The sequence below is a fragment of the Eptatretus burgeri genome, chromosome 17 (genome assembly GCF_056783735.1).
Source record: "Eptatretus burgeri isolate ZD-2024b chromosome 17, Ebu_testis_v1, whole genome shotgun sequence".
NCBI classification, from domain to species: Eukaryota; Metazoa; Chordata; class Myxini; order Myxiniformes; family Myxinidae; genus Eptatretus; species Eptatretus burgeri.
Window position 1 is genome coordinate 4170687 of NC_140977.1, and position 13762 is coordinate 4184448.

Sequence of the window (13762 nt, forward strand, 5' to 3'; positions counted from 1 at the left end):
TTCCTATTATTTAGGCTATGTAGTACCCCACATGCGCATATTAACCAACTACCTGTTTCAAACCACACGGTGGAAAAAGAGAGCCATAACCGAGACCGAAAAGTTCTTTATGGTTGCTTTTCCTTGGTATGGCCCAGGGAAGGCTGCCAGATAATCATCATGACAGCCTCCTTGGAAAAAAAACTTGCCAACAAAAACTTGCCATTCGGATGGTGACTATGCAGAATTGCATCACCCTGGACTTGTTGCTTGCAGCGCAAAGGGAACATGTGCGCCATGCAGTCATCGGGTCTGAGTGTTGCACTTACATCCCTGACAACTCAGAGCACATCAAAAACTTGGCTGCAAAATTCAAGGAAGGAGCAAAGTTTCATGACTACAATACTCACGATCTTGGATTAATGGCCTGGCTACAAGGGTTTTTTGGGGAATTGGGGTCCTAGAATATTGCAGTAAATATTTATTGCACTTATGCTTATAGTTGCTAATATGGGTGTTATGAAATGTATTACCTCTTTATCAGCTTGTATCAAGAAAAACTACTTCTGCAATGGTTTCTTGAAATATGCCTTACCCTGAGGAAGCCAATATTGAAGAAGAACTTCAAGAGCTAAGTAAGATTACTACTGAAGAAATGTTGGCCAAGGAAGGACAAAAGGGGGGAATGTAGAAGTAATTTTGCACATAGACATATGCACATAAACGCACATACCCATACATGCACATATACACCTACGCTCATAAATACACAGCATGCCACATTGGTTTATGACTCGTTTTATCTTGCTCGACTCAACTCATATCTGCCTGGTTTATGACTTGCTTGTACTTTTCCATTGTTTGATCTTGCTTGACTCAACCTTTATCTGCCTGGGAACCTTGGAGCAGATAACTGCACTCTAAACAAAAGACTAGTCTCAACTGCATATAAATTGCCAGGTGTCTTGTTTTTGTTCAACCGTCTTACGCTATGTAACTGCACCCTCACTTGTTTAAGTGTATAAAAACTGATTGGAGCACCCAGGCAGAGAGATTCTGTGCAGTTCTTGTGTGTTTCTCTCTTCTTGCATGCTTGAATAAATTATTCAACTTTGTTATATTAGAAACTGAGTTTCTTCCACAGCAAGAAAAATTGTGAAAGAAGGTGAATAGCTGGGCTTATAAAAGTCATTCATTCAAACTCTTGCATACGTTTATTTGCTCATTGAAGTCCATTTTCAGGAACATTCCATGCAAGGGGGAAGCGAGAACAATTAATGAGATCGTTGCTATTTCAAGGCATTCAGGAAAAGTAAAACAACTGTCAATATTTTCTAAGATTGATGTGTTTGTTAGCAGTAAACTTAATAGAAAAAGAAAATTCATGCAACTGCCAAGAAATTTGTGAAATTAAAAAAAAAAAGACATTTAACCTTTGCTGAGTGAAATTTCATTTCATCTCTTGTGATAATGTTCACAATTCAAAGAAAGAATGAGTAATAACAGTCTGTCTCAGTTTGGGGTCAAACCTGCTAAAAGAAGATATGTTGAAGCATTTGAAGCAGAACTTCGAGAGCAGTGTTCCTGACAATAAACAAGATGCAAAGGGGGATCCTCGAGAGAGTACCCTTTTCTGCATTCCTTCTCACCCCACCCTCTCAATACTTCCCCCTCACCATACACTTTAAATCCCCCCCATCCTCCCAAAGCCTCCTCCCCTGTCCCCAACTGTGTGGACTAGGTTCTTATTCATCACTGCAACTATCACTGGCACAATGTCAGCGCTCCTCAGCTTCCCAACCTCATTTTTTTTGATCCCAGTAATTTTCCTGATTTACACGTTATTTAGATCAAAGCTTTTGGTACTAACACCTCGATTAGGAATGTCATCTTTTCCTTTTTGCATCTGAGTACCATGTCCAGTCTCAACGTTTTGTTTTTTTATGTTTATACCCGATGGGATGCTCAGAACATATGTAACCACTACATCCTCCTTTGCAATGATCGCTTTTGGTTTGTACTTCCATTATTTTTCTGAGAATGGGATATTGAAATTTTTTTCACATGTGCCAGTGGATTACTCTACCGACAGTGGTGCCTTTGTGTGTACAGCTGTTTGGACATAAGTTTTTAAAAATATTTTTTACATCTCAAGAGAAGGTCATGGTGCATTCTGTGTCCAACTTGCAGAACCTACATTTTTGCAGAACCGACATTTTTACAGAACCTACACTTGCAGACTCATTGCTGCCATTGCCTTTCAACCATTTTTATCGTGTCCTTGGCCCTGTGCATTTATGATGACTCATTTTCCATCCCTGTTGAACTCACCTCGTATTAACCACTCCAATGAGCCTTCTTTATGTCTGTGCCCAATCTGTCCAACTTTTCTTTTTTGTAGCACCCTACTCTTTTATCATTCTCCCAATTGTTAATGTATATTTGTTGATATTCAGTTTATATTTTCCCATTGTCTTATATGCAATCATTGGGAACAAATTGGATTCGCTAATCTGTTGAGCTTTCCACGTACTCAGCCAATCCAACAGTTGTCATCCTGTGCACTTGGTTGAGCTCCACCAGGCCGGCACATCCTTTTCATCTCGGCCAGTACATTCTCAGGATGCACTCAGGTCTTTGTCAAACTTTTTTTGGGTCGTGATAAGTTTCCTTGTTTTGGTATCTGGCTTGTTCATTTCCAATCGAGGCCAGTTTACTATTCTGCAACTATATTGGAACACTAGTACTTTGGGTTGGTTTACAGGTTTGATTTCTGCTTCTTAGGGAGACGTGTTTCTATATGAAACATATAACATAAAAAACACAAGGTAACTCCTCCCTGTATCTTTCACAAAGAGTAGGTGAGTTTATAGCCAGTATCCAGACCTCATTTCAAATCCCTTACCCCTTAAATTGAACATCAGGCCTGGTTAGCCAGTTAGTAAAAGATTTGGACCACAAAATTCGAAAAACGTCACCCAGCCGAAGTTCCAAGGTGGGGGTAATTTGAGCCATTAGGGCATTAGTAGTTGTAATGAAGTCTCCTCAGTGTGCGATCTTAGATGTTGAGACAACCGTGATGAGGAACCAAAGGCCTTGGAACACAAAGGGCACTTGTAAGGTTTCTCCCCGGTATGTATTCTATGGTGTTGAGATAAAGTTGATGAACGAGTAAAGGCCTTGGAACACACGGAACACTTGTAGGGTTTCTCCCCGGTATGTATTCTATGATGTCGATATAAAGTTGATGAACGATTAAACACCTTCATGCACACACAACACTTATGGGGCTTCTCACCTGTATGTATTTTTTGATGATAATATAAAGATGATGAGGAAACTAAGGCCTTGGAGCAAATGGAACACTTATAGGGTTTCTCCCCCAAATGTAGCCTTTGACGTCTATATAAATATGATGTTGTAGCAAAGTTCTTGTTGAAAACAGAACACTTGTCAGATTTCTCTCCCGAGTGGATTTTCTGATGTTCACGTTTAGTGGATGAATAAGCGAATACCTCACTGCACACAGAACACTTAAATGGTTTCTCTCCCGTGTGGATTCTTTGATGTCTCTGTAAAGTTGCTGACTGGTTAAATGCCTTTGCACAATATGAACACTTGTATGGTTTCTCTCCTGTGTGTATTCTTTGATGTATTTTCAATGGCGTGATATGGGTAAAATCCTTATAGCAAACAGAACACTTGAATGGTTTCTTCTTCTCTCCCATGTGTACATTTTGATGATGATACAAGTATGATGAAGAAGTAAACGCCTTGTTGCAAAGGGAACATTTGTATGGCTTTTCTCCTGTGTGTATTCTTTGATGAATATTCAATTGAGAGAGATCAGCGAATGCCTTTTTGCATACAATGCACTGGCAAGGCTTCTCTCGTGTGTGGATTCTTTGATGCTCCTTCAACTTCGATTGATAAACAAATGCCTTGATGCACATAGAACACTTGTAGGGCTTTTCTCCTGTGTGTAGTTTTTCATGGTGATATAAAGCTGATTTGGAACCATATGCCTTGACACAGAGAGAACACTTGAAAGCCTTCTCTCGTTGCTTATCTTCTGCGTGGATTTTTTGATGTTGAGATAACTTATCTGAATGAGCAAATGATTTGTTGCACAATGAACACTTGAAAGGCTTCTCTCCTGTGTGTATTGTTTGATGTCTTTTCAAAATTGAAGCACGAGCAAATGCCTTGCTACAAAGAGAACACTTGAAAGGCCTCTCTCCAGTGTGGGTATTTTGATGTATTTTCAAACGTGAAGCAAGAGCAAACGCCTTGCTGCACAATGAACACTGGAAGGGCGTCTCTCCAGTATGTATTTTTTGATGTCGAGATAAATTTGATGAGAAAGCAAAACACTTATTGCATTCAGAACACTTGAAGGGCGTCTCTCCTGTATGTATTTTTTGATGTCGATACAAGTTTGATGAACAAGTAAAACTCTTGTTGCATTCAGAACATGTATAGGGCTTCTCTCCAGTGTGTATTCTTTTATGTATATATAAAGATGATGAAGATGCAAAACCCTTACTGCATACAGAACATTTATAAGGCTTCTGTCCTGTGTGTGTTGGGAGATGATAATTCAAAGATGATAAGCAAGAAAATTCTTTGCTACATAAACGACACTTGTATGGCATCTCACATTCATGTAATGTTTGACATCTCTTCAAAGATTTTAATGAGATAAATGTTTTCTTGGAAACAGAGCACTTGTGCGGCTTGTCGTTCCTTTCAATTTTCTTGAATGTCGTAATACAGTTGTTGTTTTTAGTTAGAACACGGCTATATTTGTTGACCTCCTGAGAAGAAGTCTGTGTCATGTTCTGATTGAAAGAAACTTCTGTGTCAAACAACTGGGAACTTGACTTGGAACAAGCATCCATTTTCAATTGATTCTCTGCAAATACAATTCAAAAAAAAGCATCAATAAATCACTATTGCTGTGAAACATGCAACAAAACAGAAAATGCATAATGTACTCTTTTTCGATCGAAAACTGTCCTATGTCTGTACTCATCTGTGACGAGATGGAACCTACATATGAAGCATTCCATAAATGGCAGAAATTAAAACCTTCCCACTACCTAACTTGGTTGTTACCTCCGAAACCGAAGGTGGACGGAGGTCATGTTTTCATCACTGTGTTTGTTTGTCTGTTTGTCTCTGAGCAGGATATCTCAAAAATCTAAGGACGGCTTCATATCAGACGAAATTTGGTGGAAAGGTTGGGAATGTGAAAAGGACGAATCGATTCGATTTTGGTGAAGATCTGGATCGGATCCGAGAATTTTTTCAGCGATTCTTCACCATTGAGAGATTGGGCCAAAATTATATATTTCACGATATCACGTGCTATTTATATCAAATCAAAAGTTGTGCACGGATTATGACAAAACTTTGTCGATTATTTGAGTGGGTGACAAGAACAAGCCCATTAGATTTTGGTTCAGGAACAAATGCAAATCCAGACTATCAGTGGGATACAAAATGGAAACTGCTCATCATGGCAGAGGTGTAACTCTACCGAGTTCCGTTCTTATTCTTCTATCTGTATTCTTTTCACAAAATTATCATTCACAAAAGAAAGACCAAGTGCGCCAGAAAAGTGCACGATCCACCAGGCGCCAAGGGACAATAAGGTTGTTGCCTGGGTTATTCGCCACTGATCGCAAATTAGCCCAGTGAAGGGTTTGGAGAAGAAAGAGAAAGAGAAAGGCTGACTATTATAAAACATAGCGAATGAGAAAAATTGAATTTTATTTAAACATAATGATGATTCTTCAAATTTGGATTTGCCCACATTAGCCATAAACGAACTGTTATGTTTTATCTCAAAGGTCACATGAGAGATCCAGTACCTTCAGAAAGTATTCACACCCCGTGATTTTTTTTTTGTCACCGATCTACACAAAATACCCCATCATTACAAAGTGAGTTTGTTTTTTTTTTTTTTTTTTCAGAAATGAAAAGCTGAAATGTCTTGCGTCAATAAGTATTCAACCTCTTTGCGATGACACTCGAAAATGAGCTCATGTGCATCCAATTTCCTTTGATCGTCCTTGATATGTCTCTACAACTTGATTGTCGTCCACCTGTGGCCAATTCAATTGATTGGATATGATTTAGAAAGAAACATACCTTTCTATAGAAGGTACCACAGCTGACAGTGTATGTCAGAGCAGATACTCCACCATGAAGTCCAATGAACTGTCCGTAGAACTCCGTGATATAATTGTGAGGTGGCAGAGATATGGGGAAGAGTATAAAATGATTTCTAGAGTGTTGAAGGTTCCCAAGAGCACAGAGAGCTCCTCCGAGATCATTAGGAAATGGAAAGAATATGGAACTACCCAGACTCTTCCTAGAGCCGGCCATCCGACCAAACTGAGCAACCAGGCAAGAAGGACCTTTGTGAGGAAGGTCCAAGAACCCAAAGACCACTTTGACAGAACTACAGAGTTCTTTGGCTGAGATGGGAGAACTTGCCGGAAGGACAACAGTCTCTGCAGCACTTCACAAATCTAGGATTTAAGGAGGAGTGGCCAGACAGAAACCACTCCTGAGAAAAAGGCACATGACAGCACACCTGGGGTTTGCAAAAAGGCATGTGAAAGACTCTGAGAGCATCAGGTAAAAGATTCTGTGGTCTGATGAGAAGAAAATTGAACTCTGACCTGAATGCAAAGCGCTCCATCTGGCAGAAACCAAGCACAGCTCATCACCCATTGAACACCATCCCTGCTGGGAAGCATGGTGGTGGCAGCATTATGCTATGGGGATGATTTTTCTGTGACAGGGACTGTGAGACTTGTAAGGCTCGAAGGAACAATGAAGAGAGCCAAATATAGCCAAATACTCCACCGAGAGCCGGCCTCTTCCTGCAGGCAAATACTTTCCCAAGAGTTGATCACTTCCGATTTCGGTTCTTGAGATACAGTGGTGTTCTTCTTGGTCTCTGCTGACTTTCTCAAAGATAAGGTTCCCGATCGTTTTTTGTCACGTTCTTACTGATATTTTGTTATCTCTGTTTACAGTGTTTGTAGTTCGGTTTCGTTTTAAAACTTGTGCTCATTGGTGAGTATTTGTCATACTTTTCATATCAGGTTCCTTGAGGCCTATCCTTTTCCCCGTCTGTGTGCACGATCGTATCAATTGTATTTTCTCCTTATTACCTTCAGTTTTTTAATTTTCACCACAATTCCTTTATAAATCTTTCCAATTCCTACCAACTATACCCTCTGTTTCACGTCTTAAAAAAAATAAAAAATATATCCCCCCCCCCCCCCTTCTCACCTTGTACCTCCCGTGACCACGTGACTTCCTTTAACTCCTCTTTCTCATCCTTTTTGCTTTGTCAATCCACATTTCCAATCCAACTTTGATTGAGAAGGTATTGATCTTACACCTTCATGATCTTTTCTTGCTTCAACTTCTTCCTTCACTATACCCCTTTTCTTACATAATCTTAAAAAAAAGTTTTTAAAGGTCTTTTGCAATGTTTCAACTTCCTCGTTATCCCATGTGGTTCTCTGTGTTCTATCATAATACACTACTCTTCTATTTCTTCTTCTTTTCTTCTTCAAAAGCCTGAGTTCAAGTCAGTCTTTCGTAGATCCCGTGTCTAAAAACTCAATTTGTTATATTTCCTTTCTCCATTCTCTTTATTCGCCTTTATTCCACACCTCCCCGAATGTCTCTAAATGTACCTCTGACTTAAACATTTAAAAAATCCAATTTCGCAATGCATGTTCGTATTCCATCAATCGTGCTTTCTGTCCAACTTCAGTGCCAATTCACACCACCTCCTTAAATCTACCCCCTCCTAACTCCTCTCCTGTTATTCCCCCACCTTACTTCGCTTATCTTTCCCCTTCTCCAAGCACCTCTCCACTGCCCTTTGCGTTACAAATAGCTCGTCCTGTAGTATTCCAAACTGTGTGATGTTCAAACATCTGTGGGATCCATTCCAACCTAACAGATATCTCACTCTCTCAATCAGTACACTCTTCAACATCTCAAACATGCTCATTCTTTCCTCTCATCAAACCTCCCCCTATTCCCATACCCTAAAATTTTGTTCCTCCCCCTGCCCACACCCTTCTTCACCAAACCACTACCCAGTCTCATCCTTCCCCTCCACACTCCTCTCCCTCCTCCCCCATGGCCATACCTGCTCTCATTGTCTCCCCTCCCTCTCAAAGCTTCCTTCTCACCCCTCCCTTTCAAATCAGCCACCTCCTCCATCTTCAAAGCAAACTTCACTCTCTTCCTCCTCACCTTTCTTAACAGCTCCCCTTACAACTTTCTCACTCAATTCTCTCCCTCACCTCTACTCTACGCTCTCACCCTTCTCCCTCAAATTTCCCCCCTCACTCACCTTTCTCAAAATTACCTCTCCCTCACATCCACAAAGCTGCCTCCTACCCCACCCTCTCTCTTCCAACTCATTCATCCATCTCCTCCAATCTTCGACTTCCCTCTGCCCCCTCTCTTATTACTCCCCACCGTACGTAATCTCCTCACCACCTATCCCCCTTGTCCTCCTCCTCATCCAGCACACTCTCCTACACACTGTCAAAAACTCAGCCTGCCTCCACCTCTCCTCCCTCGTCTTACCTTCCTTTTCTTGATACACTCTTTCAAAAACTCTATTCCTCACCCTCCATGCTCTGCCCTCACTGATGAGGCTTCCCCTCCACTCCACCTCTTGTTGAAATGTGTGTTGTACCACCCACCAAACAGTGATGACTCCATTTACTGTACATCTTGCTTGCAGTAAACATGGACCAACTTCTATCCACTCATCCCAACTCTCTCTTCCTCATAGGTGGTGATTTCAATTGATATCATGCCATTTGGCTGGGTGTGGGTACCTCGATCACCTGCCATGGCACTTCAGCAAAGGACTTTCGTTGACTCATTGGGACTGACACGATCTGTCAACTTCCTGACCCAGATCTCAGTCAATGGTATTCCATCTCTTCTGGATTTAGTTTTGACCAATTTCCCTGCAAATATCTGCTGTTCTTCCTCTGATCCAATTGGTTCATATGACCATATGCTTGTTAAAGTGGACATCTCTCTAGTCGATAGAAGAGAACCACGTCAGCGCCGATGGGTCTGGCATTTCACTCAGGCCGACTGGCAGGGACTTCAAGCAGCCATCAAACTTCTGGACTCATCTCGCATTTCTACTTTCTCCGACATAAACTCATCCTGGGAATTTTTTCAAAGAAATTTTCTCTCTCTCATGCACAGATTTATCCCATCTTCAGTTGTCATACACTTCCTCCCACCCATGGTACACTGAAGCTTGTGATGAGGCAGTTGCCATGAAACAACTCTTCTCCTGACAAGGTGGAGAGTTTAATGTCAAACCTCGACTCAGATTCTGCAACCGGTCCAGATGGCATCAGCCTTCGTGTCCTAAAAACCTGCTCTGCTGCTCTTGCTCACCCCCTCTCTATTCAACTCACCCTCTTATTTGCTCAAGGACATCTGCCATCTGCTTGGAAATCAGCAAACATTACCACTCTGCATAATAAAGGTGCAAAAACAGATCCCTGCAACTATAGACCAATCAGCCTGTTACCAATCATCAAGGTCATGGAATCCATCATCACTTCTGACATTAAATCCTTCCTCTTTTCCAATGGCTTTATTTCCAATCATCAGTTTGGATTAAAACAAGCTCACTCTACCTGGGACATGCTGCTTCTGCTTTCCCACCAATGGATGGATGTCCTCAATTTCAGACATGAGATTGGAGCCATCTCCTGAGACAAATTGCGAGCTTTCAATATGGTCTGGCATCCCACACTTTTCACCAAACTCTCTTCTTGTGGTATCAAAGGCAATTTCCACTCATGGCTGGTGGACTTCCTCTCCTGTTGCAGTCATGCGTAGCTCTCGATGGAATATTCTCTCATCTCCTCTTCCTGTCCAGGCTGGAGTTCCTCAAGGCAGTGTTCTGGGCCCTGTGCTTTTTCTGTTTTTCATCAATGATCTCTCAGAGTCCCTGGAAAATCCTCTTTATCTCTTTGGTGAACCAATGTCACAATAAAATCACAAGCTGGTCAAACACTTGGAACATATCTTTCAATCCTGACTAATCTCACACTCTCACTACGCCTCTCCGAAAGGAACATCCGGAAACCCCCTCCACCCCCCCGCCCCATTTACTTTCTTAACAATCCCCTTGAAGAAGTCCTTTCATTCAAGCTTTTGGGCCTCACCATCTGCCACGATCTTTCCCGGGAAAGCCCCATCTCCAAGCTGGACTCCAAAGCCAGTCTCCGACTGGGTATCCTACGTCGTGCAAAGTCCTTTCCCTGGCAGATCTGAGCTCCTAACCACACACAAAGCTGTCATCCACATCCTGATGGAGTAATGCCCTCTACTCTGGGCTGATGCTCTTGCCTCACACCTAGCTTGGTTTCATGCTGTGGAAACCAAGGCTTTTAGGATCATTATCATCTCCCGCGATGAAGCTGAGTCTTTGGGTCTCTTACTCTCTCTCACCGCAGGCAGGTCCGTGGTCTTTCGGTCTTCTACTGTCTCCTCTCCGGCCTTGCCCTCCCCTCACCCGCCCCCCCCTCTCTGTCTGTGCTCTGTGTGCTATATTTTCGCAGGGCGTTGAAGGTCTGCCAGCAACCCCCTCCTGGTGAAACTGCAAAAATCAAGAATTACTGCTCACATTCATCCTTTCATTCCTCTGTTTTTTTCTGCTTCTGGAACAAACTCCCACACTCTCTTCAATCCCACTCTTCCCTCCAGGTCTTCTAAACAGCTGTTTACCACCAACTTATGTCTTCCCCCATCCAAAATCATGATCTTTTCTACTCCCATTAATCCACCCCAAATTCAACTCCTTCAAATTCCCTGCTTTCCTTCCTGAAAGTCCCTGTTGTGTCCATCTTGTTTACCCTGTGTACCCGCCCCATCCCTCTCACTTTCGCAGATCTCCCAATGTCTCTGTTCCCCACTGTTTTGTGTTTCTGTCTCCTACCCCTCATGTTTCCTGCTGTCTTATGTTATATATTCTGCGTTTTAGCTCTTATACGAGCCTTGACAATGTTTAAAAAAAAAGAATCTTGAGGAGAACCTGCTTCGGTACCAAAGACTTTGGACTGCGATGAATATTTACATCCTGACAGGCCATAGACCCCAAGCATACAACCAAAGTAACACCAGAATGGCTTCAGAACAAGAACATGAAAGTCCTTGAGTGGCCCAGCCAAAGCCCAGACTTGAATCCCATTGAGTATCTGTGGAAAGACTTGAAGATTGCTGTTCACCGACACTCCCCATCCAACTTGACAGAGCTTGAGCAAATCTGCAAGGAAGAATGGGAGAAAAATCCCTAAATCCAGATGTGCAAAGCTCATACAGACATACCCAAGAAGACTCAAAGCTGTAATCACCGACAAAGGTGTTTCGACAAAGTGTTGACTCAGGGAGCTGAATACTTATGTAAATTCCATGTTTCAGCTTTTCATTTTTAATTAATTTGTAAAAATTTCTAAAAACATGTTTTCACTTTGTCATTAATGAGGTATTTTGTGTTGATGAGTGACAAAATTTTTTTTATATTTAATCCATTTTAAATTTAGGCTGTAACACAATAAAATGTGACAAAAGTCAAGGGGTGTGAATACTTTTTGAAGGCACTGTAAATGATCGAAGAGGGTGTGCGAGCGAGAAAAGAGAGATACGTATTCTAAGGAAGCCAACATCAGATACTTTGAATTCGAGTAATAGTGTGTGCAAAGTCGTCTTCAAAGGGCAAACGCCCTTTGACCTTGTGAACCCAAAATGTAATCAGTTTTTCTTCAAAAAGATTTTAAACAAACTTGGCACAAGTATACATTCTAAAAGTGGTTCACACGTTATCACACTAACAAAGATATTAAATGAAAGTCCACATGACCAAAGACCTTTGACATTTTAAAACCAGTCCCATTGGTTCATCTTTGAATTACAATCAATACTTTTACCTAGTTTGGTTGAAATCCCTTCAGTGGTTCAAAAGTAATGGTAAGAAAAAAGAAACCCAAAAAAGGATGCAAGGACAACCATAAAAACATCATGTCTCCAGCCTTCTGCTGTGGAGGAATAAAAACTACAAAGACTTCACATTGACATTGCAAAAAGAAAGGAAAACAAGCTCAAATGAGCTAAGATCCTCGTCCTCTTAATGATGACGTCATAAAACGAATATGACGTCATTGTGATGTATCAGGTTTGCGATGAATTATTTGTGCTAATGCCCGGCTTGATTCCTGCAAACAAAATTCAAACAGCTTGCCTAGTTTCGGAGATAATGGGATAGGCGATTTCCATTACCGGCGATATTATGATGTCAACTGTTTTTCTTGGAAGAATTTCCAAAATCGGAGATGGTTACTGCCTGCGCGTGGGCTTTCTGCATATACATGGCAAGTTTCACGAAGATCCGATGAAAACTCTGGGTTGTGAAACAAAACATGTCAAAAAATAGGAATGACGTCATAAAAATTGATACGACATCATAGTGATGTATCATATGGGCGGTAATTCATCTCTGCTCATGCCCTGTTCGATTCCCACAAACAGAATTCAAAAAGCTTGCCGAGTTTCGGAGATAATTTTTTCGGCGATTTTCATTAGCGGAGATATTTTGACGTCATAACTTTTTTTCTAGGAGGAATTTTCAAAATCGGAAATGGTTACTGTCTGCGCAGGGTATTTTTTACATATATATGCCAAGTTTCAGGAAGTTTCAATGAAAACTGTAGGCTGTGAAACAAAAAAGTCCACAAGAACAGCAACGTGAGTAAGACTTAGAGATCCTCCAAGAGGATCTAAAAACAAAACAGTTAATCATTCTTAATATAGTGTGTTATACAGTACACAAACCTTCACACAAAAACCTTCACAAGGATAAATAATTCTCAAATACATGGCAAGTTTTCTCATCAACACAATCTTGCTTCAAATAACAGTAATTTTCCTGTTATTGAATAAAAGGGAAAATCTAACTTCACTAAACATATTTCAAATGTTTTGAATCCCCATAATTAGCTTAAAGGCCATCTATTCTCCTGTTTTTTTTTACTTCTTTTCTACATTGCTACCTTTGCCACAGCAAGCAGGAAATTTGCTTGAACAGTATTTTGAGTTTTTGTGTGAGAGATCTTATAAACCATAAATAAACATTGAATATCAAACACACACCAACTAAACAATTCTGAGGAAATACAACAGAGATGTTCACCATTGACATTCAACATCATTTTCAGGCTTCTTACAAAACTAGCAGATAACCCAGTTCCACCAAACTATTTAAAGGAATAAGTTCCCAATAGAGTGTGGAATATTTATTGAGTTCGCTAGAAATGTCCTTTGAGAGCATAATAGTGGAGACCAATGGAAATTCTGCTTAAAGTAAAATGTGACCGCATTTCAACCCCACTTCCCCCCACCTCCTCCCAGCCCTCAATGCTCAAACCTGCTCTCCTACCTTTATGTCCCCTCTCTGCCCCCTACCCCAATTCTCGGTCCTCCACTTCCCTTTCTTCAAGGCCTTCAAACACCACCCTCCCTCCCACCAACCCCAAGTCCGCATAATAGTCACGAACTGGAAAGATTGATTAAGTTTCTCGGTGAAGTAAATCGACGAAAAGGTAATTACTTGTTGGACGGAATTGACTGAATAGTTTGTGGTATGTATAAATATATATCGTTGCGGTTCGGGAAACTGCATCCCTCCAACACCAATAGCAGC

General features: G+C 41.1%; 2 protein-coding genes across 2 annotated transcripts in view; both read right to left on the reverse strand.

The window, feature by feature from the left end:
• Window positions 1–1174: 1174 nt before the first annotated feature.
• LOC147009142 (uncharacterized) lies at window positions 1175–8096 on the reverse strand. The gene is made up of 2 exons (XM_085862772.1): window positions 7291–8096; window positions 1175–4894 (listed from the first exon to the last, which is right to left on the reverse strand). Exon 2 carries the CDS (start codon window positions 4878–4880, stop codon window positions 2994–2996), a length of 1887 nt encoding a protein of 628 aa, XP_085718898.1. The 5' UTR covers window positions 4881–4894; window positions 7291–8096; the 3' UTR covers window positions 1175–2993.
• Window positions 8097–10170: 2074 nt separating this feature from the next.
• LOC147009143 (uncharacterized) overlaps window positions 10171–13762 on the reverse strand; it is an 86154-nt gene continuing 82562 nt past the window's right edge. The window contains exon 6 of the mRNA XM_085862858.1: window positions 10171–11332. Coding sequence (XP_085718984.1) covers window positions 11031–11332 — 302 coding nt within the window. The 3' untranslated portion in view covers window positions 10171–11030. The remainder of the gene's footprint in view (window positions 11333–13762) is intronic.

Coding starts and splice junctions, on each gene's coding strand:
- LOC147009142 (XM_085862772.1), bottom strand. CDS start 4,880: ATGGATGCTTGTTCCAAGTCAAGTTCCCAGTTGTTTGACACAGAAGTT.